Here is a 23632-nt window from a genome sequence, read left to right on the forward strand (position 1 = left end):
TGAAACCTCTCTGCTTGGGTGAGGCCAGGCTGTGGGACGCACTGGTATAGACTGTTCCTGTCTATATGGCCTGTATTGATATGGAGAGTTGCTTCTATCATCATGTTGCAATTTCACCAGAATTTTTAAACAAGTAGTTTTCCTCATAATTAAAAAGACACATTGAGAATCTGAATAATCATACACCTGAAGTGTTTAAGCTTATTAATTCTGTATGACATAAATGCTCACATCCTTTGTATCTTGTGCAAAACAACACAAGTAAAACTTACTTAACACAATGAGATGTGACGGATTCCCTTTTCCCATTTCCTCCTGGAACATCAGTCTAGTAAAGACAAAAATCAAGACAACAGCTGTATTCTTTCAGATTTTAATAAGATAAATTTAAGCTAAGTAATTAGCAAATTCATGACTGAAGTTAACCAGTTTAGCTAGGTGTTAAGCCGACGGAATGTACCACAGGTGCTACAAAGGTATGAAATCCAGAATTTGGGTTTTTTTAAAAAATGCGTAACTTGTGATGTAGCCTTCCTTGAATAATCAATCAGTCCTCTTATTTGCTGGAATAAGCACATTAATGTCGTCCTACCCCTGACTGAGTATACTCTACCCCTTATCCACTAAGTTGAAAACTTCAGGTAAGGAGGGCTTAGGATAGAAACTAGGCATCAGGCACTACGTAGACACCTATTCAAACTGTTGGTAGAACTCTGCAATACTTTCATGACCCTAAAATAAAATCTTTTAATCAAACTTGTGGATTCTCTCCATTTTCATAGCTCATCTACAAGGCTCCAGAGAGCTGGGTTGTGATGAAATATTTGACCATAATGCACTATAAGTCTGAAAACTACTTAAGGCTTTGAGGTTTACATTAAATAAATCAGTGCGCTTAATTTCAAAAGTTCGAAGTCTTAAAACAATTTTTTAAACTTGCAGGCTTAAAAATAACACTTACACCAATAATCTGGCAAATTCAGTGTGATTGATTTCAGTGTGGTAACTGTGCTTTTTAAAGTACTGCTACATTGGGCAGAAGAAAAATGAGGAAGAGTGCTAAAACTAACATTACTCTTTAATATTAATTTAGAGAATGTGGTTGGATTTCTCCAAAGAATCAGGGTATTTATGTACCAGACAATTTTCAGGATCCACATTTCGTAATTCAAGAGACTCAACCTCATTCATACTTGAAAAATACAGGTTTTCTGTTATATTTGTTTGCTAAGTTTCTGATGTAATGGAAAATCATTTTCTTCCCCCCACCCCTCCAAGCAGTTAATGCTCAACTATTTAAGCCAGGTTTATTGTTATGTTCCAGTATCAATAAGTTATATTAGAGACTGAGTCATTCTCTTCCTACTGATATAAATGTTCAAGTGGCAGTCTGATTTCATCCCCATGTTTCTCAGCCACCTGGGCTTAGCACTCAGGGTTCTACGTACACAAGTTAGGCTTTGAGGGTGTTTAAAATTCGGACACTTTAATATATGTTTCCCAGTCAGATTTGGAGTTATTATATGAAAAATCATTAATGGACCATTACCTCCAATGAAAGTACTTTGGTATTCCCAAATCTATTTTTTTTTTTTTTTTTTGCGGTACGCAGGCATCTCACATTATAGAGCATAGGCTCAGCGGCCATGGCTCACGGGCCCAGCCGCTCCGCGGCACGCGGGATCCTCTCGGACCGGGACACGAACCCGCGCCCCCTGCATCGGCAGGCGGACGCTCAACCACTGCGCCACCAGGGAAGCCCCAAATCTATCTTTTAAAGGTTGAAATAAATGGGAATGGAAAGGATGAAAGAAACCAGCAACAAAATGTACTCCAAAGAAAAGGAGAAGTGTACCATAACCTCAGAGAACAAACATTCCTTCAGGACAATCCAGTATCATTTAATTCTTGTTTGCTGAATGTTGCAAAGAATTAACATATACCCTCAAATGTTTATCAACCCTCCAAGAATAGCTGATTCACCAGTGGACCCATAGTTTTTCACCTTAGGATTTCAGATAGCATTTAAGCATTAAGTTCTAATACTCCATAATATATTAATAATTAACTAGTATCTAATTGAACAAACTTTTATTTCTGAATTTTTCAAACACCAAATGAATTAACGGAAGAGAGAGAACCAGAACCCAACAATCTAGGCTTCTGGTTATTTTTTTTCCAAACTGTAAATTACAAAGAATTCACTGAATATATTGACCAGTTTAAACAAGCACATTCTACTTACAATCACTTTGACGTAGGTGGCAGGAAATACACCAGTCTGGTTTCTACATTTCCCTCTGTACCAATCTGTATCTATTTTTTCCAGAAGATAAACAATTTCTCCTGAAGTGAGGTTCAAATCATCAACTTGCTCTGTAACATAAAATAATTATGTTTGATGAATTACCCTGCTTGCAGATCTGATTACAGTAGCATTTAGTTCTGTCCACTGAGGCAGTATGTTCTACTGATTCTGAGAACAGGTTATACTAATCAAATTGACATTAAAAATATATTATTTTTTCCTGGATATCATTGTTATGAGCTTCCTCTTTTAAGATCAAATTAGATATATTTACCAGGCACTGATTGATAGGAAATGGTTAAAACACACACACACACACACACAAAAAAAAAAAACAAAAACAAAACCATTGTGCTGGCCAAGGATTCTTCCTGTGTCAATATAAACCCTCTGCTGAATACATATTTTAACAATGAAAAGAGTTTTATAGACATGGTATAATATTCATATTATTCTCAACCATGCTTAAAAATAATTTCAATCTCAAAATATTAACTGAGGAAGTCCTACAGCTCTTTTGCAAATAAATTTACTCACAGTGAAATAAGTCTACCAAGTGGATAAAAACTTATAAAATAAATCAGGAATTTATTTTATTTGTAGCCTTGGATATAAAACGTACTTAAAAATTGATTACAAAAATTTATATTATTTTTATTTATTTATTTATTTATTTTTGACTGTACTGGGTCTTCGTTGCTGCATGTGGGCTTTCTCTAGTTGTGGCTGGGGGGGGCTACTCTTTGTTGCAGTGCACGGGCTCTAGGCGCATGGGCTTCAGTAGTTGCAGCACGCGGGCTCAGTAGTTGTGGCACGTGGGCCCTAGAGCACATGGGCTTCGGTAGTTGTGGCACACGGGCTCAGTAGTTGTGGCTCGTGGGCTCTAGAGCGCAGGCTCAGTAGTTGTGGTACATGGGCTTAGTTGCTCCACGGCATGTGGGATCTTCCCGGACCAGGGATCGAACCCGTGTCCCCTGCATTGGCAGGCGGATTCTTAACCACTGCGCCACCAGGGAAGTCCCTAGTTTTTATTTTTATACTCATTTCATAAGTAATAGCTGAGCTATGTGTGTTGGTTTTACAACCCTTAGGAGAAAAGAACTCCACTTATTAAATTCAAATTAATTTCATTATAACTGGTATTTGGTACCCCATTTTCAAAGAGTTAAAAAGTTTGCAACTGGTAGGCAATTTGCTAATTGTTCATTTGTAAGGGAAACACTCCTCCTCTCTCTCTCATAGGGAGTTTCAAAGGCAAAGCTATTACAGCTAAGCTTTCTGGAATGCCTGGGTACAGTTGACTCTTCCTGATGGTGGGGTGATGGATGAGATGACCTCTCCAGTCCAGGGCTCTGCTGGTGCAGAAAATGAGAAGGATGTCCTTGAGAGGTTAACCTGGGGAGGATGCCTGATCCCAGATCCTAAGGTTCTACCACTTTATTACTTATGTCCTTACCTGCCAGAAAATCATGAAGAACGACAGCATGAGGGGCACCACTGTCAACAGGCTTCTGAGCGTGGCTTGGATCCTTAGGGGGAAAACAGGGCGGTGAATGGAGTGTGCAGGATGGACGCTGGATTTATTATTCACTCTGAGACCATTTTATTTTTCCTCATTAGGGTCCTCTTGACACAATTACATTATGAGTACAAGATGCAAACCACACATTTGAGCCAGACAAGGGAATCATTATCAAGTTGAAAAGGCATGTGTCCTTGCCAGAGGAAAACAGAAATAACTCTCAATTATAATATCCCTCAGCATTTTTTAAAGCAAGAGAGTAAAACAAAAGCAAATTACTTAACTTTTTTTTTTTTTTTAAAGCAGTACCTATTCTATCCTGAAGTAGTGGTTTTTGACCTCTTTACCTTTCAAGGGTCACTTTTCCCATAAACTGTGATCAGGACTAAACCTTAAGAACAGAGCCTTAAAAGCAGTCTCTTCATTAAGATGGGAAAAGAAGGAAGTTCTGCCATTTACGTTCTTGTCTTTTGTAATGAAAAGAGCTAATGACTTCCACAAAAGTATAATTCACAAAAAGTAAAATCCATTTCGTTTATTACCACTTAACTGAATGCTTTCTCTAATTTGAAAGCCAATCCTACCTCCCATGCCTGGCCTGGATTTCCTATTTAATCTGAATGGTTTATTCACCAGTAATTCTAAGTAAATTAGCAAAGAGAATTCAATATTCTCTGCCCATCTAACCAACTGCTTAGACTGGCCAGAGGAGAAGCTGAATTTGAAAAGTGACCATTTTCTTATTGACAGGCAGCTGTTATTCTTAGTTTCTTTATATGAAGAGACAGGCTTATCCATATCATTATCATCATCAAATCTGACTGAAGGATATTCTTTGAAATTATAACTTAAAATTCTTCAACACTGGCAAACCTGTGGAATAAATGAAGGCAAATTTTTGTTCCCTTTCTTTTCCCTTCTTCAATGGCTCCCGTCCCCTCAGGGCTCGCCCCTCCCCTGGTCATGATGCTCAGCAGGGATCGAGGTCCACTCTTTCCACTTCTGCCCTGCAGCACCTTTGCTCGCCTCTTTTCTGAATCAGTCAAAATGCACCTGCACAGGCACGCTGCCTTCTCTCATGTCAGCTGAATGGTAATAGAGGAATAGCTAATGGCAGCTCAGTGTATTAGTTTACCAAAGCAACATTGACATTTTCTTAGAGGATGCTCAGTGCTTTTCCCTAAATAAATGGGCATGATGGCAATTTCAGGGATTGTGGAAAGGAGCTGTGAGATATTTTAAGCCTAGAGGGCTTTAAAAATTATTATTTACACAATTTATTACATGTGTGTATGTGTGGTTTTCATTTTTTTCTGATTTACATCTGTGGAAAAAGGAATGACTGCTCACTAAGTGGTGTTAGGCTAGATGGCTTTCCATCTGCTGGAAAAAGTAAAGTCAGAGGCCTACCCCACACCAAACACAAACATGAACCTCCAGAAGGACCAAGATCTAAACACAAGCCTGAGAAGGTAAAGAGGTGGGATGGTAACCTGGGCCTCCCAGTTTCCCTTCTCTGCCTTCCATGCATGGCTACCCCTGGAATGCTGCTCATCACCTTGGCCTGGCAGATGAAGGGCGAGAGGCACAGGTGAACTGGGTTGGCCACAGGGGTCTGTACAACTCAGACCATACCATTAGGGTTGCTGTCTGGGAGAAAAATCCAACATATTTCAAAGCTCTTTCTAGTATGACAGTATGACTATAATGGTTAATACTAATGAGTAAAAAGAACAGCTAATATCAGGACTTCCCTGGCGGTCCAGTGGTTAGGGCCCACACTTCCACTGCAGGGGCATGGGTTCTATCCCTGGTCGGGCAACTAAGATCTCATATGTTGCACAGTGCCGCCAAAAAAAAAAAAAAAATAGCTGACATTCACTGTACACCCACTATGCACTACTCACTGTGTTAAACACCTTATATGCATTAATAAGCTCATTTAATTTTTTAAGCACCTTTGAGATATAATTCATATACCACAAAATTCACCCATTTAAAGTGTACCTAGGTTTAGTATATTTACAGAATTGTGCGACCACCACCACAATCTAACTTCAGAACATTTTTATCACTCCCTCAAGAAGCCTCCCACCCATCAGCAGTCTCTCCCCATTCACCCTCCCCCCAGCCCTGGGCAACCACTAATCTACCTTCTGTATTTACCTATTCTGGACTTAACATAAATGGAATCACATTGATAAATCAATTGTATAGTCAACTCTGTGAGGAATTCTCATACATATTATTTCACCTATTAAAAAAATGAAGTTCAGAGAGGTCAAATCATGGCCTCAGGTGGTGGGAGGGAAACTGAAACCCGCGTCTGTGCTGAGAACCAAGTGAGGTGACAATCCCCCCCCCCCAGCTCTGACAGCCCAGCCTCAACTGATAATGTGCAGTGCCTTCTGTTGACTGAGGTAGGGGAAAGCATAACACATTTTTAGAAATATCTACCTTAAAACTAGGCTTTCAAATAGGTAAGTTTTATTTTTCTAAAAAAAAATGTCCTGTTAGCCATGACCCAGAGCCTAAGAGAGGCTCCACTTTAGTGTCACCAGCTGTCGGCCCTCGGCGGCCACCTCTCTGCCGGTCTATGGCACAAGCCTGAGTATGATAATGTTTCAAGTGGACAAAACTGTGGGCTTCTATAAAAGAACAACTTGTAATTTTTTCAGCTTCTATTTTCATCAAGGAGAGCTTTTTGACGGTACAGCTCTCATGGTTCCCCATCAGTGTGCTCTGAGAGAGGAAGAAGAGCAGTGACAGATGTTAATGCTGCATCAAAACAGAGAGAAAATGAGTTAACAGAAGAACCTTCCCCGTGTGGACCAAAGTCAGAAATCTCAGTATCCCAGCTGCAACTAGCGTAAGACATAGTTTCGCTGCTCTCTGAAATTCAAATTTTTAGTTTCTTAGCAAACCTCAAATGATGAGCTGCCTTCTAAGAAGAAAGAATTGGACGAGATTATGAAAACTAGGCTGAATGACAAACGAAGTACTTTACTTGGTTTAAATGACAGATGGGTCTCATTTTTCATGTTTGCTACATTATCTAATAGATAGTGAACATTTAACTGGATACCTTAAGAAGCTCTTTTAAATATATAACTCTAGGGCTTCCCTGGTGGCACAGTGGTTAAGAATCCGCCTACCACTGCAGGGGACACGGGTTTGAGCCCTGGTCCGGGAAGATCCCACATGCCACGGAGCAACTAGGCCCGTGCGCCACAACTACTGAGCCTGCGCTCTAGAGCCCGTGAGCCACAACTACTGAGCCTGAGTGCCACAACTACTGAGTCTGCACTCTAGAGCCCGCGAGCCACAGCTGCTGAAGGCCCCGAGCCTAGAGCCCATGCTCTGCAACGAGAAGCCACCGCAGTGAGAAGCCCGCGCACCCCAATGAAAAGTAGCCCCTACTCGCTGCAACTTGAGAAGGCCCGCGCACAGCAATGAAGACAAAAAATATATATATATATATATATATATATATATATATAACTCTATAAACTGTCCAATGGCATTTTTCTTGCTGAACTAACGACCTTCAATAGTCATTATATAAGCGCTCCCACCGCTCGGGGATGGGTGTGTGGGACGGGGAGGGCGAAGTCTCGGATTCCCGGGCGAGATCCGGGGTCCTGCAGCAGGTTGGGTGTGGAGAGGCTTCCAGGGGAGGCGCGGGGTCGGGCCGCCTCGGTCTGGGGTGTGAGCGGACCAGGAGGGGCCGAGTTGGGCGTGGGGTGGCAACCCTCGGAGGATCCAGTTTGCCAAAGGGCGAGGTTGACGTTTGGCGTGGAGAAGACTTGGGAAGCGGCCCCGCGCCGCGGGTCGGGGTTGGGGTAAATGGTAGCGGGGCTGTGTGTGTGCGCATGCGCGGGCGTGTGCACAGACCACCTTCTTCCCCCTTGGAGAAGCTTTAGGGACGGAAGAGTAGATAAGCTTTGGGTCAACGAGAAGGAGTAGGTGAACTTTGGGATGACCTGGGCGGGAAGGACAGGTAAGCTTTGGGGTGCAGTTTGGTGGAGGTTGAATTTAGGGGAGAGTCGCTTGGAAGGTCAAGGCCCTGACCTCGGAATAGGGTTTGGGTGAACTGGGGAGCTGGTTAAAGACCTAGATCTTAGGTTATAAAAAAATAGGACTTGGGATTTGGTGATGGGAAGGAGTACGTGGGGCAGGTCTGGGATAACTGGGCACCAGAGCGGTCCGTGCCCCACGGCGGGGCTCGGGTATGCGGGCAGAGGTCTGAGAACAGTGGGAGAGTTGGGGTGGGGTGGGGTCAGGAGTCCCCCCGAAGTTCAGAGGGCTTCTGGCGGGTGAGCCAGCCCCTCTCGGGTTCTTTGGGTCCCTCCAGCTCGGTAGCGCAGCAGGCAAGGCAGGTGCCATGGCCCTGACCGAAGGGGTGGGTGATGAGGTGACGGTCCTTTTCGCGGTACGTGCCTGCCTTCCGGTGCTGGCTCTCGACTGGGCCTCAACACACACTGCCGAGGGTGCTGACCCATTGCCCCAGCCATCAGGGACCCCGACACCGACACAGCCCAGAGAAGCCATGGCGGTCACCGACAGCATCGGAGGGGAGGCCCCAGGAGCCGAGACCCTCAGCCTGAGACACAGAGGTCAGGCTGCACAGCTAGAGCCTGGCGTGGGGCTCCCAGCAACGCCGCCGCCTCCAGACCCCCCCCCACCACCAGGAGACCCCAGTACTGCGGCTGAAATTCCTCAGTGATTCAGAGCAGGTGGCCAGGGCCTGGCCCCATGACACCATTGGTTCCCTGAAAAGGACCCCATTTCCTGGCCGGGAACAGCACGTGTGACTCATCTACCAAGAGCAACTGTTGGGAGATGGCACCCAGACCCTGGGCAGCCGTCACCTCCCTCCTAACTGCGTTCTCCGTTGCCACGTGCCCACTCAGGAGGGTCCCCCACACCCACCCTACCCACCGGGCTCAGAGCCAGGCCCCTCCGGGCTGGCAGGAGGCAGCCCGCTGCTGCTCTGGGACGGCCAGATCCAGTACCGGCCCTTCGTTCGCCGGACCGCCACTCTGGGTCTGGTCGGCTTCACCCTGCTCCACAGTCTCCTGGCCTTTGCCATGTCCCACCCATCTTGCCTCCACGGGCTCTTGGCAGTGTGGCTGGCCCCTCCGGACCTTGCTCCCCACGGCACGGTGGGAGCTGCTGTCTGCCCGGGCCTGCCTCTTCCCGCTACGCTGGAGCCCAGCGCTGCGCCGCAGAGCGCTCCCGGGGCCAGCGGAGGCCCCTCCCTGTGACCTTCGTGGCTCTGGGCCATCCCCTGGGGCAGCTGGCCCTCCGCACCCACTAACCGTCCGCTCCTCCGGGTCAGACAGCTGCTGTTGCTGCCCTGGTGCTGGGCAGAGCCGGGCCACGGCCCTGGGCCCTTCTTAGTGTCCGGCCTGAGAATCCAGCCTCCTCTAGTCCCTGACAGCTCCTTGGGCTGATTTAGGGACTCCAGGACTGTGAAGGGCTGGAGAAGGGGAGCTGGGAGGGGTGGAGGGGGTTCTCTGGAACATGTGCAGATTAAATAACTGTGAAGTTTAAAAAAACAAAAAATCATTGTATTCTCCCAGGCTCGACAAATTGTTAGGCCTAAATTGTGACTTCAGGTTGTTGGAACATCTCATTTCATTATTTTTATGGGCTATAAGCAGAGAAATGAGGTTTATATTAAGCTTAAATCTTAAAGGGAAGTATTTTTTAATGTCAGGCTTAGCATTTATAGGGCCGCCTTTAAAATAATTATCCATTCTGTTAGAAAACTAATCTCTAGTACTTTGGTAAACATGTTTACATTATTTCAAAAATAAACAGCTCTCACAGTGGAAAATTAATGACTGAGGGTCCTGGTTGCTGTAAGTCAGCACCATGCGAGGAAGGCAAAACACATGGTACTCACTCTGTATCCAAGTGATTAGTATGGCAGTGGCAAGTCTCTTAGAAGTAATTTATTCTTAAAATGGAATAAAACGCTACTGTGATTTTTTTACTCCGGTTAAACGTGCTAATAAAAACCTGAGAATGAGCTATAATTAATAGTTCTACGAAATGTACTGCCGTGTGTGATATGAAGGCGGTACAATACTAATTCCTCACGTTCGGCCTGCTTCTGAGATGTTCATCAAGTGGGGTGATGATCTTCATGTGAGACAGGTGAACTCTGCCAGCGTCGGCTCCCTTCCGGCACTCCAAGTAATTACCTTCCGCCTGCTTCAGTATCACAAGGACGTCCCCACGCTGGAAGGTACGATATCACTCTCTGAAGCAATTATTATTTAATAAAACATTATTACTTTTTCCACATTTTAATCTTTGGAGCCTAAAGCATTTAATAACGTGTAAAACAGTAACAGAGGCCAGAGATTTTTTTTTTTTTTTTTTTTTACATTAGTCAGTAAAGAAAGAGCTCTACTTTACCTTACAAGAAAGTTCTCCAGGGTTTTGCGAGACAATGTCTTCATTGGCAATTCCGTGAGGCACAGACAGCTTAAACGTAAACCAATAAAAGGATCATTCACAATCAAATAACCTCGTCCTAAGCGGCTGAACGTGCGGGGATTTGGCACGGGCGCCTGCAGTATAACCTCCAGCAGCGAAGCTCTTCACTCGGCTTCCTCAAGCTCGGGACCTAGTTGGTGGGGCTGCCATCTCTCAGGATGCTCAGAGTCCTTGGGGGCCTGGAGCTGAGCCCACAGGACCTCGGCAGCTGAAGGTGGCCTAAAGTTCCCTTAACAACCACATCCAGGAAGTTCTGCTCTACAGGACAAGGTCCACCAAGTCCCCAGGGCGTCGGAAGGATAAACATTCAGCACCTGACCTCACGGTCTTTAGTTCGGGGGTGGCTGACAGGGGACTGGTGCCTCCCCTTTTTGGACTGGCCGTTTCCATCCGCCTTCAATCTCATCTGCCCCTGCAGTTGCTCTGGTACAAGCATCTGCTTAAACCCATCTCACTGCCTGACCTCAGTCATGCCTGGTCCACTCAGCCCTGTCTGATCTTAAGAATGGCTTTTACTCTGACCAGAGAACCCTGTTCCCCGCCTTGGTAAATTCTGGCTGATGAGCACAGGTCGGAGGGCCTGTGCGATATAGAAGGTGTACCCAGGACATGGGATCGCACAAGCTCGCTTCCAACAAGGAAAGGGAGGCTGCACTCAGGAGCAAAGATGTAGAGTACGAGGGTGTGGCCCTGGGAGGCTGCGGCAGGTCGTGCTGAGACCCAGCATCTCTGTCAGAGCCCCAGGGTGCCCAAGGTACCCGGGTTACCCTGGTTAGCAATTTCATGGTGGGGCGGCCACAGGAACAATGAGGGATTTAAGGAATTATTTCGTAGAGACACACTAATACACCATCATTTTGAATTTACTAATTTCTTTGAGTTGTTCAAATGCTTTGTTGACATTATACCGCTATGCTAAGACCTATAAGCAAAATCTCATTCCCCCAAATGAGGCTCTTGACACGGAACAGCCAATGCAAGTAGAGACTTTACAGTTAGTAACATTATTGTCTGTTTCTTTTTTGGCTGCACAGCATGGCTTGCAGGATCTTAGTTCCCCGACCAGGGATGGGACCGGTGCCCCCTGCAGTGGAAGCGCGGAGTCCTAACCACAAGACCGCTAAGGAAGCCCCACTAACGCTACTTTCTTAGTATGGCCTAATGGTAAAGAGCATGGGCTCAGAGACACTCAGTCTGTGTTCTAATCTTGGCTCTACCATTACTGGATATGTGACCCTGGACAGGCTACTGAATGTCTCTGAGTCTTCATCTGTATAATAGAGATAATAATAGTATCTACTTCACAGGGTTGGTGTGAGGAATAAATGAGTTATTTATATATAAAGTGCTTCGAACAATGCCTGGCTTATAAGTATTCAACACATCAGCTACCGCTTTTATTTATAATTATTTTTAAGTATCCTACCCCAAAGTACACCCTTGGGTTTTAGCAATTAAAATTTTATCAGTTTAAATGAATATGAATATATATGAATATCCTACCTCCTTCTTATCTGTCTACACCCTTCCCTTAGGAAGAGGAAAAAAATCCTAAATTGATTAAAGTGAAAACAATTTCCAGCTCAATGATGGAAATGTAGAACAATATGAAATGAATAATTGCTGTTCTTGTTAAGACCTACCGTTGTACGATTGTTTTAAAAAGTCCCAACACTCCTGCTCTCCTTATCATTTTAATTTGTTCTAAATTTCATCAGGTTAACCTGATCAAAATAGAGAGAGCACATCAACTCTGAAGACAAAGGCTTAAGGTCATAGGATGAGAAAAATATTCAAAGAGAACAAAATTAATATCTCCACTATCTCAATTATTGATGAAAACTTCTAACTGGTAACTATTAAATGGACCACGATAATCAGGTTTACAAAAGTGGAAAATGAGGGAAAAACCATCCATTTTAATAAGAACTTTCTTTCTACTTCAAATTTTACTCTGTGGGCAAGGTAGCTATAAGATATAAACTATATCAAGATATGAATATAATATCTGGCCGAGATACTCCCATCCGTGTAACCTACTGGGTCAGGTTTTTCAGAGTTTCTGTTTGGTCAAGCCAGACATCAGGTTGCAATCCTTGTCTGCCCTGCTTCCTTTTCCTATATTTCTCCTAATAGTGAAACCCTGCTTTCAAAGACCTAGGTTTTAACATGGCCCACTTGTCTAAAGGTCAAGTGTCAGGGTCAAGGGGCAATTCCCACAGTTGTCTCATCATCTTTTTCTAAGGAATAAGGATCTTACATATACTTTAGGACAAACCTCTTGACCACAAGCGTTTTTAAAAGCTAAATTTACCATGTATTTCCTGTAGAGAGGGTGTCCTGGTTTGGGGCGAGGGGGCAGCACCGGATCTTGATTTTTAAGGACTTGACTCTTGGCTTTTGAGAGTCCAGATGCCAGGTTACTTGTTTTTTTCTGAAGATCCATGTCAGAAGAAGACCGATTAAAAGGCAGTTTTTTATCTGCTGCTCTGGTTGCAGGAAGTTTTGGGGGAGGTGGTCTCTCAGGGGCCCCCTTGGGAGGAGGCTGTCGAGCTAGTATGACTTTTCCATTCACAGGTCTGAAAGTCAATGTGGTAGCTGTGAGTCAGTGTTTGATCGATAGTAGGTTCTGTTTTGTCTTTTCTTACACACCACACACACACACACACACACACACACAGAGCGCTCTGCTAGTGTAAATACCATTGACTGAAACATTCAGGCTATGCTATTTTTTAGCAAATGACTGCTGCATTAAACATTATATTATTTGAAGAAATGCCATGATGCTCCAGCTTCCTCTTATCTTGCACTACAGATTCATTAGTTCAAGACAAACAAGCATTTACTATCATGAGCTCTCTAAGGCCCCATTTGCTCTTAAACACACCATGACTGTTTCAGAAAACTAAGCACTTTCTACCAAAGTCTGAGATGAAAAGCTTATAATAAGGTATCAGGTATATGTGATGAAGTCTTGTACCTGATTAGAAAAGGTACGTCAAACTCCCCTAATATTCATGTTATAGGAATCATTATTAAAATACTAATTTAGATTAATATAAAGAAAGCTAGTTCTGAAAATGGGACAGGACAATTATTACTTTGAAAGCCTTTCCTTAATCCCTATGATAAAAATAATTTCCAACATAGTAATGTCTTCTGATAACATCACAGTTTTTTGTCTAAATAGCCCTGGAACTCAGGAGGGCTGGTCACCTCTAAGCTCACGAGGCCTGTCTCCCTTTGGACATGCCAAAAACCAGGCTGGTTTCTGGGAACAGAGAGAGCGAGCGAGTGTGTGTATGTGTATGAGAGTGTGTATGTATGTATGCGTGTGTATACGCGTGTGTGTGTTCCAGAAGTGGAGTTGTTTTAGGTTCAGAAAGGAGTCTTGTTCATTTGTTTGAGGAAAAGTAACAGATATCCATGTTTGTGCTCTGTGAGTTTTTGGATTGCGTTAAAAAAGGAGCAGAGGCTCCTACGCCTGCTGTCAGAAGCAGACTGTGGGCTAGTGGCCTGGGTGAATTTGTGAGTTAAATGTATCTCTAAAAGAAGATCGAAGGCCAGCAACACTCAGTTTTCGTGTTGTAAAAAAGAGAGTCCAGTCTCGGAGTCATTCGTTTTTCTCGACCTGACTTTTTAGAAGTTTTCTCATGCTTATTACTTACCTTGGTGGCAACCTTGGGGGTCCTCGCACAGAACCTCCTGACTGACCAGCATGGTCAGGTTCCTGCAAGTATCAGAGAATGATTTTAGTTAACATGAATCTGAAACAAAAGCTTTTCAAGAGGAATTATGGACAACTTTTTGGCTGGATCTATAAAGTGGAAATGTAGCTGAGTTACAGAAAGGAGACTAAAAGAGTTTTTTCGTCTTAAGCGATATTAACTCATTTCTCATTCCTACCTACATTGTCCATGTCACGACGCAAGTGAAAACAGAGAGGAAGAGGATGGGCAGGGAGGGCGGTGTCCTGCTGCTGTGGACAGCAGCCCAACCAATGGCACTGCATGGTTACACATCCAGCATGTTCTGAGGAATGAAGGATGCTGTTTAAATCATGTTGGGTTACACAGCAGCGATTTAAGCAGACACTGTAGGGAATTTTTTAAAAATATGGCATTTATTTATCCCATGACAACATTTAAGATATGCAGTGCTCCTAAGTGTAAACACCCAGTAAGTGAGGTGGTGATCAGTTCGTTTTGCTTAGAATAGGCAGACCTCTCATACTGGATGGTTTCCACTTTGTGTGGTGGGTTTTGAACGGGAAGGAGGTGGAACACAACAGAAGCTTCAGGGGTGGCCTGAAAGGAAGGCATGCATGTGAGGAAGAACAGAAAAGGCCCGAGAAAGCAGAGAGCTTAGCTTGTACCACTACAGCAAGGGGGTTGGATGTGCTGAGAAGAATTTTGTAGGAAAAAGCAAAGGGGGGTAGTGTGAAAAACAAAAGATAGGGAGAGTTGGAATGTTTTGGCCTGAAAGTAGATGAGAGAAATTGGAAGTATGGGGGTCAACAGGAAGATTTCTTCAGAAGAGGTTCAAACCGTGCTAATTAAATAGGTTTTCCGAACATGTTACGGTCCAGGGATTGGGAAATGAGTATAATACCTGGAAATACATTTTCAGATATTCTGTTGAATGAGAAGTCAAAGGATCTTAAAGCCAAGACTTCTGTGTTTTAGAGAAGTCTTCACTAAATCCTTCTAATTCTGATTGAGTCTCTTTTCTCACCTTTCCTACTTTCTAAGGCCTCACCACTGACCTCCAGGAAATAATATTTCTCCAAGACCACCTGAGAGGGAAAAATGCCAGCTCTTTAAAATTATACTGTCTTTTTTTTTTTTAATTTATTTATCTTATTTATTTATTTATTTTTGGCTGCGTTGGGTCTTCGCTGCTGTGCATGGGCTTTCTCTAGTTGCGGCGAGCGGGGGGTACTCTTCTTTGCAGTGTGCGGTCTTCCCATTGCAGTGGCTTCTCTTGTTGTGGAACACGGGCTCTAGGCGCACGGGCTCTAGGTGCGCGGGCTCAGAAGTTGTGGCTTGTGGGTTCTAGAGAGCAGGCTCAGTAGTTGTGGCACATGGGCTTAGTTGCTCCGCAGCATGTGGGATCTTCCCGGACCAGGGCTTGAACCCGTGTCCCCTGCATTGGCAGGCGGATTCTTAACCACTGCATCACCAGGGAAGCCCATATACTGCCTTTCTTTGTAAAAGAGGTTTAACTATAGCTTGGAAACCTTTGGGTTAATTCAGGCTGTTTTCCCCCTTCTTATCTTACAAATGAGTTAAAACTCACTTCCATGGTTTTTAATTCAAACTGAATATTTACAAGTTTTCCTTAAATACCAAATGATTAATTGCTAATAACTGTGATCACCTGAATATGTTTCAGTGTTTTATAATCCCATTTTGAAAAACAAATTAAGCTTGCCCTTAAAACTTGGTTTCACTAATGAACTCAGTTAATGTAGTGAGGCAAGCCACCAGCTCATAAACCCTGCAATATTCCAGACTATCATCCATGCCTTATAAATACACTGTTGCCTATGTGACCCCTGACAAATACTGCTATGATACTTGAAAAACTCATTTATTTCTTTGGCTGCCTTTAAAATTAAAACAAACAAGCAAAAACACTCTAGCAGATAGGTAGGAACTTTTATAGCTTTCCTCAAAATTACAGTTGTTAGACACCTTAATAATTAAGGGCAGGATTTTAAAAATATAGATATATAAATCTGACATGGAAAGTTATAGATGATGTACTTTAATAAACACATACCATATAATCCAAATCTTGTACCAAATATAGTTTTCTCGGATTGGTTTTACTTTTATGGGAAATCTTAAATATATTTTTAATTTCTCAATTTTCTATAATGAGCAAAAGTAAATCAGGAAAAAAGGCAGCACACTCAAACCCCCCGGGACTGTTAGGCACGTTCCAAAAGGCACTGCTGCACCTGACACACGTCAAATACTGAGAATAGGGGCTTGGTTCCTGCAGGAGCCACTGCCTCGTGTTTGCTCAAGTCCAGGTTTGTGTGCAGGTTCTGCTGACAGTCTTTGGAAGATTACTGATTAGGGATTTCCTGCTCTTCAATAGTCCACACATGAATGGAGCTCCTCTGTACCTGCTTTTTGTAGTTTTTCTCTAGCTCTGACCTCCCTGAACTTTGGCTTCTGATGTGTTCGCGTAAGCATCTTAGCTCCTGGTGAAGTTGGTTTTTCGGCTTGTACTGCCCTGCAGATGCCATCTTTTTGTTCATGTTCTTTGGAATGGTTTCTTATATTCTAATTTCAAAATAATTCCCTGTTTTCTCGTTTGTTTTGTTTTTCGAAAAATAGATATTTCTTCCAAAACCACGTTCTTGTCTGTTTGAACCACTGAGCAGCCTCTGAAGATGTGCCTTCTCTTTTTTCTCCAGGAATTGGTACCACTTCTCGTGTCTCGAATTCACTAGCCATCTCCTATGCTGCAGCCGTGACTCCTTCCACCTGCTGGCAGCGTCCCCTGACTCTTCTCTGGCACCGGCAGGCAGCCACCTCGTGGGAGGCTCTGGGAGCCTTGGGTTTCCGAGAAGCGTCTGCTCCTGCTGACAGAAGAGCGCCAGTGGCTCCCGATGCTCCTCGCCCTGGATTCCCTCATCGTTTAAGCGAAGAAAGTGAGATTCTGCAACTACAGCCACCTTGTCCTGCGATGGAAAGTTCCCCGGCACTCAAGGTAGGAGAAATGGTCAAGGGTCTTTGTCCTGTGCCTCATCAGAAGACACACTTTCAAAGACCATGCCTTTCCTCATGGGTCATCACAGGGGGGAAGCACTCTTTCTAGAGACCCTCCCCAACACCTGAAGCCTTTCTGGCCTCTGATCTAAACTGCACTCAGTAATTGTAATTCTCAAAACCAAAGGAATTTCTCAGGCATAGTTTTGACTTCTGGGCCCTGGAAATCTAAGTGCATGACTTCAGCCAAATCATTTAACTTGGGGTCTTTTTCTCTCCTCTTCTTCCTTCAGACCCAGTGTGTCTATTATGGTATGTATTCATTACAGTACAGCACAGAGTGCTTTGACCGTGCCCCACTCCGGCCCCCACCCTTTGTAAACAGCGCAGGACAGGATTTCCCTCATGTTGTTTATGCAAAATACAAACAGTTATGAATATGGTCCCTCTCCAGATGGCTTAGTTTATTCTAACTTCCTTTCCTTGTTTTTTTCTAAAATGTTTGAGTTGCTTTGTGGACTGCTTAATACCAAATGGAATAATGCTTAGTATTTTAATAGAGCTTTATGGGTTTACAAAGCCCGTGACATGACTCAGTGAATGCTGTGTATGCCTACTCACCATCCTCTCATTCTTCTTTACAACCCTTTAGAGTAGAAGCCAGTAACCTTTTCAAGTAACTTTTCCTCTATGGAAATTTGGGATTTTCCTGTTCAACAATAGTATGGTGGGAGCCCTATCATCCTCTTTTGGGTCATCTTGGCCCAGTTTTTTAAAATTTTTTTGGCTCTGCTGCACAGCATGTGGGATCTTAGTTCCCTGACCAGGGATCAAACCTGCATCCCCTGCACTGGAAGCGTGGAGTCTTAACCACTGGACTGCCAGGGAAGTCCCTAGCCCAGTTTTAATAAAAATTTATTACCAAGTATTTTGAAATGCAAGTGATCACTAAATTTTAATTCAGCCCACGGAAAAATCTCATTAACTTGACATTGGCTAATTCAGTTTAATGTCTCCTTCAAAGAAATTTCTCTTCACTAGATTATTAGATGGGTTTGCATGTATAATAGCATAGTTAATGCACAAATGTAAAACTATTATGAAGTTTGAACTGAAAATCTGGCTCACAGACTTTAAGAACTGGTTTCTTTTGAAACAAACCTTAAAGATAATCTATCATATGGGAATTTCAAAAAGTATGGAAAAACAGTATTGAGGTTGAAATTTAAAAAAAAACTTTTTACCACCATCTGTTAATAAGTACATGATAAAGCACTATTTTCTAAATTTAAAAAAATAATTCTCTCCTAAATTTCAGATGAACAAATTCTTATGATAATTATCTTAAAATTATGTCACTAATTCAGTATTTTATTTTGTTTTTTAAAATATCTATTTGGGCTTCCCTGGTGGCGCAGTGGTTGAGAGTCCGCCTGCCCATGCAGGGGACACGGGTTCGTGACCCGGTCCGGGAAGATCCCACATGCCGCGGAACGGCTGGGCCCGTGAGCCATGGCCGCTGAGCCTGCGCGTCCGGAGCCTGTGCTCCGCAACGGGAGAGGCCGCAACAGTGAGAGGCCCGCGTACCGCAAAAAAAAAAAAAAAAAAAAAAAAAATTAAAAAAAAAAAAGATCTATTTATTATTTATTTATGTATTTATTTTATTTTTGGCTGCATGGGGTCTTAGTCGTGGCATGCAGGATCTTCACTGAGGCATGTGGGATCTTTCGTTGCGGCGCATGGGCTTCTCTCTAGTTGAGGTGTGCAGGTTTTCTTTTCTCTAGTTGTGGCACGCAGGCTCCAGGGAGCATGGGCTCTGTAGTTATGGTGCACGGGTTCCAGGGCGCGTGGACTCTGTAGTTTGAGGCACATGGGCTCTGGATGAGGCGCCGCAGGCTCAGTAGTTGTGGTGCGTGGGCTTAATTGCTCCGCACGCAGCATGTGGGACCTTAGTGCCCTGACCAGGGATCAAACACGTGTCCCCTGCATTGTAAGGCGGATTCTTTACCACTGGACCACCAGGGAAGTCCCTAATTTGGTATTTTAAATAAAACCTGATAATTGAACTAAATCTGTTTCCACAAAAATTAAAGGTTTTTAGAGATTTTCAATAACTTCCTCATTTTTTATTAGTGCTATTTAAAAGACAATGCCATAATATCGGTATAGGGCAAATTATTTTATGATGAAGTACAATGAATTAGCTTAATTCTTTTATTCTATAGGAATTTTAAAAATATTAAATAAGCACATGGAGCTTAGAAATTGGTTTTATCTGGCCAACAGTAAAATAATTTAGACATCAGCTGATTACTTTAAATTAGTGCATAGCTTGGTCTTCAACCTAAGATTACCTATAATGACCACTTACCAAGTTTCTAGTTCTGTCAGCATTACCGAGTTTTCCAGATACTGTGCTGAAGGTGTTTCCAATAGGTTTTTCAGTAGGGAGAGGAGGTGGGCTTTGTGGATCCTCCTCATGTGAACCTGGAAAAATAGCCGTAATTAATTAATCAATAATTTCTAGTCTTCGGGGGTTTCAAGGGATGAAATGATTACAGCTTGGTTCCCTATTAGGAAAATGGCTATTGTAAAAGATCCACACAAAGAATGGGTAGCTAAGCAAATGAGAAAGATATTCTGGCAAACCTCAGAATATTGATGAGTTAGTAGGCATTGGTTAATTTTTTACCTAATGTTTTATAGAGATTAAAAATAATACTAAATAATTATAACAGCAAGCCAGCGTTTGTTGATAACCTTCTATGGGCACGCATTAAGTTAAGGCACTTTATTCATATACGTTTCTCCAAACCAACCTCAATCTAAGTGCTAGATCTGTTGAGTCTACTAGCTAGTAGCCATACATGGCAATTTAAACTTAAATCTTAATTAAAATTAAATAAAATTAAAGTTTCAGTCCCTCAGTTGCATTAGCCACATTTCAAGTGCTCAGTAACCACATGTGGCTATTAGCTACCATATTGGACAGCACTATACTAGATAATATCCTACCCATTTTACAGATGAAGAAACTGAAGCTGAGGAGACAATAAATGAGCTAGCCAGGTCTTAATGCTAGGAATGGTCAGATGGGTTTGAAACCAAAAGCCTGTACTCATTGTAGTAAGGCACGCTGCTTCCTAACAGGTGGTGTATCCAATCCTCTCCCATCCAAATAATTAAATGTGTTTTCTAATATTTTAGCTCCAGGTTAATGGGCTTAATTGCTCCCATTTTAACAAGCAGTATCTTTACATCCAAACTACATCCTTAACCCAGAGATAGTGCACTCCCAACTTATTTTAAAATGAAGAAAACAAAGATGACCAGATTTAATTAGTGACAGCTAATTAAAATCTGTGTGCAAAACACTTGGAGAGAGGATGACTGTAACATACTAAAGGAGGCTAAAGCCACCTTTTACTGGTTCGGGCATTTAAAGGAGATAGGAATTTTCCCCATTCAAATGAACACTCTCTGCTTCCATTTCCCATGAAAAACCTATAACAAAACAAGAGGATGATTTGTCAGGTTCCTGTTTTATCCACAGACAGGAAAACACTCTCAAAAGGGGGAAAATACCCAGGCCAGTTCCTAGGAAAACAATGATTTAGAGACAGACAAGTGTTCTTAGTTGAGAGGCAGTGCTGCGCGGGGAATTAAGACACACACAGGGACGGTCCAACTCAGTCGCCATCTTGAAGATTTTCTCTGTGCTGCAGTTTCCTTACTGAAGGGTACAAAGCAGTGAGAATATGAAAGCAGAGAGGAGACAGCTTACGGGCAGGAAGGGACAGAGTAATTATCTGGTGTGGGTATGTGGGGGAGGTGGAGATTTTCAATTTCAAACTATGTGGTCAGCGGAGTGCTCAGTGAGAAACGTGGCATTTGAGCAAAGACCTGAAGGAATAGTGAAGGAGGGAGCCATGCAGAGATCTGGGGAAAGGACATCCTAGTCAGAAGAAACAGGTCCCCAGGTGAAGAAGCTGACAGGTTCAGAGCAAGGAGTTTTGCACCACAAAGCTGTTCCTTTCTTTTCTTGTCCATTCCAAGTTCTTTGGACACCAAAAGTCTTATTTTTTTTTTCCTCCACAGCAATATATGCATTGCTTAATAATCGTAATAATAAAATTCTGGGGAACTGGTTTTTGATATAAATAGAAAGAATTCTCTAGGAACTGGCACTTCAGTTCTCTCACATATAGCAGTACAGAACTCAGCTTTCTAAGAGTTCCTGGAGATTTGTCAGGATAATAAATAAAGGTGCTTTCTCAATATACCCTTCTCAGGATTTCAGGACTATTAATCCAATTTATAAGTGTGGAGAAAAGAGTAAACATAGCAGGCCTGAGTTACAAGGTTGGTCCTTGCTGGCACCTAGGAACTTGGATTTGGGGAAGCTTTGCACCATTTCTAGAACTGATAAAACAAAAGAATATGGTTTATGCTGAACACCTGCTTTCCTTCTGGGAAATCTGGAATTTTGGTACATGCCCAAATTCCTAGAGGTGTCCATGGAACCAGCCCCCAACAAAAACCCTGGGTATTGAGTCTTTAATGAGCTTCCCTGATTGACATTTCACATCCGAGTGGAGTTAGGTACACCCTGTGTGACTCCACTGGGAGAGGACTCCTAGAAACTTGTGCTGGTTTCCTCCGCACTTTGCCCCGGGCACCTTTTTCCTTTGCTGATTTTGCTTCGCATACTTTTGCTATAATAAATCACAGCCATGAACACAACTATATGCTAAATCCTGTGAGTCCTCCTAGCAAATCATCAAACATGGGGATCTGGGGGACCCTGACACAACAGGGGAATACATTTAAATGTAAAAGTTGTATTACATAAAGCCACATGAGCGTCAGGTAATATTTATTATCATCCTGTCTCACGCAGCTTATTAAAATCCCAAATACTTTTTTTTTTTTTTTTTTTGTGGTACGCGGGCCTCTCACTGTTGTGGCCTCTCCCGTTGCGGAGCACAGGCTCCGGACGCACAGGCTCAGCGGCCACGGCTCACGGGCCCAGCTGCTCCACGGTACGTGGGATCTTCCCGGACCAGGGCACGAACCCACGTCCCCTGCATCGGCAGGCGGATTCTCAACCACTGCGCCACCAGGGAAGCCCCCAAATACTTTTAACAAGGTATCAGTGAGCAGGCCGGCAACCCGATGAGCTGTCCTGTCACTGATCTGTAGGCTATATAATACTGTCAAAAGAAACATATGACCAGTTCTTCAGTCTAACACTACCATATAAGCTCCTAAGAAGCGAGAACCCACTAGAATTTGGTACCCTTGACTTTCCTCTCCTCCTCGTTCTTCACAGAAACTCCGTTCAATCTTCTCACTACTTGGCTTAGAGCCATCAGTTAATAAAACCATCAAGAGACTAAAGCCAATATGATTCTTCTAGGTAGTATTTTATAGAGAAACCATAGCCCTAAACTAAGTCTCATGGCATTCCAGGGTATGCCTACAGTGTAACCCTGGGATGCTGCAGGGGAAGGACTGGGACACTTGATCTGCCGTTGGCAGGAACGGAGTGGCAGAATCTCGTGAGACAAAGGCAAGGATGCAACAGGGCTATGCAAAAGCACTAAAGGAAATGAAAGGAAAGCAGAGGCTCACAGAGAAAGCTGGTGTGATCACCCAGGAACTGCTCTGGAACCCACTGTATGTGCATTCATGTATATACATACTCATGCTTTCTCTAATCTCTAGGGCCTAAGGTAACCAGTTCTGGCCCTCTTGGCTTCTCTCTTATGATAAAATCAGATGTATCTGCAGTACTTATTAAATGAAATTCATCCAAAATTTCATTTATTGTAACACTGAAAAATCAAGTAAGGAAGTGTATCAAAACGTAGTGTTATACTAATTAAAATAATATTTTTATACACTGTTATGTTTTTATAACTCTTGGTTACTCCTCTTCAGACAATTCACACATAGCTGTATTTAGATTATGCTCATTGGAATAATACACTCCTGACAAACATATACAACTGTATTTGCTATCAGTTTCAAAACTTTCCTACCAAATCTTTACTACGGGCACTAACATACGATATTACAATTACTCTGAGTTTCAGCCTCCCATATTCTCTCTGCCTAAGACAATGTTAAAGAGAAGTAAAAACCAAATTTACTGTACTGAATCTCCCTGGTGGCACAGTGGTTAAGAATCCACCTACCAACGCAGGGGACATGGGTTCGAGCCCTGGCCTGGGAAGATTCCACATGCCGCGGAGCAACTAAGCCCATGTGCCACAACAACTGAGCCTGTGCTCTACAGCCCATGAGCCACAACAACTGAGACTGTGTGCCGCAACTACTGAAGCCCACGTGCTCTAGGGCCCATGTGCCAGAACTACTGAGCCTGCACGCCTAGAGCTCGTGCTCTGCAACAAGAGAAGCCACCGCAATGAAAAGCCCATGCACCACAAAGAAGAGTAGCCCCCACTCGCCACAACTAGAGAAAGCCTGCATGCAGCAACGAAGACCCAATGCAGCCAAAAATAAATTTAAAAAACACAAAAAACAAATTTGCTGTACTAA

The 23632-nt window shown here is 43.2% G+C and overlaps 1 protein-coding gene, 1 long non-coding RNA gene and 1 pseudogene across 22 annotated transcripts in view; 2 read left to right on the forward strand and 1 right to left on the reverse strand.

Annotated features, from left to right (window-relative positions):
• Nucleotides 1–23632, forward strand: part of LOC136794355 (uncharacterized) — a 44026-nt gene that overhangs the window by 16706 nt on the left and 3688 nt on the right. The window contains exon 2 of the long non-coding RNA XR_010840998.1: nucleotides 16774–17069. This is a non-coding gene — a long non-coding RNA (uncharacterized lncRNA). The remainder of the gene's footprint in view (nucleotides 1–16773; nucleotides 17070–23632) is intronic.
• The window catches only part of SH3D19 (SH3 domain containing 19), a 178058-nt gene that overhangs the window by 11568 nt on the left and 142858 nt on the right, over nucleotides 1–23632 (reverse strand). For 17 of the 21 annotated variants that reach the window (XM_067035642.1, XM_067035641.1, XM_067035645.1 and 14 more), the window contains 8 exons: nucleotides 19440–19555; nucleotides 14012–14073; nucleotides 12655–12919; nucleotides 10260–10328; nucleotides 9939–10079; nucleotides 3765–3837; nucleotides 2246–2376; nucleotides 273–328 (listed from right to left, as the gene is read on the reverse strand). In XM_067035642.1, the coding sequence (XP_066891743.1) occupies nucleotides 273–328; nucleotides 2246–2376; nucleotides 3765–3837; nucleotides 9939–10079; nucleotides 10260–10328; nucleotides 12655–12919; nucleotides 14012–14073; nucleotides 19440–19555 (913 nt within the window). The remainder of the gene's footprint in view (nucleotides 1–272; nucleotides 329–2245; nucleotides 2377–3764; nucleotides 3838–9938; nucleotides 10080–10259; nucleotides 10329–12654; nucleotides 12920–14011; nucleotides 14074–19439; nucleotides 19556–23632) is intronic. The other 4 variants (XM_067035647.1, XM_067035646.1, XM_067035655.1 and 1 more) reach the window with 2 other exon arrangements.
• LOC131758782 (transmembrane and ubiquitin-like domain-containing protein 1 pseudogene) lies at nucleotides 8200–9097 on the forward strand (annotated as a pseudogene).

The sequence above is a fragment of the Kogia breviceps genome, chromosome 6 (assembly GCF_026419965.1).
Source record: "Kogia breviceps isolate mKogBre1 chromosome 6, mKogBre1 haplotype 1, whole genome shotgun sequence".
Taxonomy (NCBI): domain Eukaryota; kingdom Metazoa; phylum Chordata; class Mammalia; order Artiodactyla; family Physeteridae; genus Kogia; species Kogia breviceps.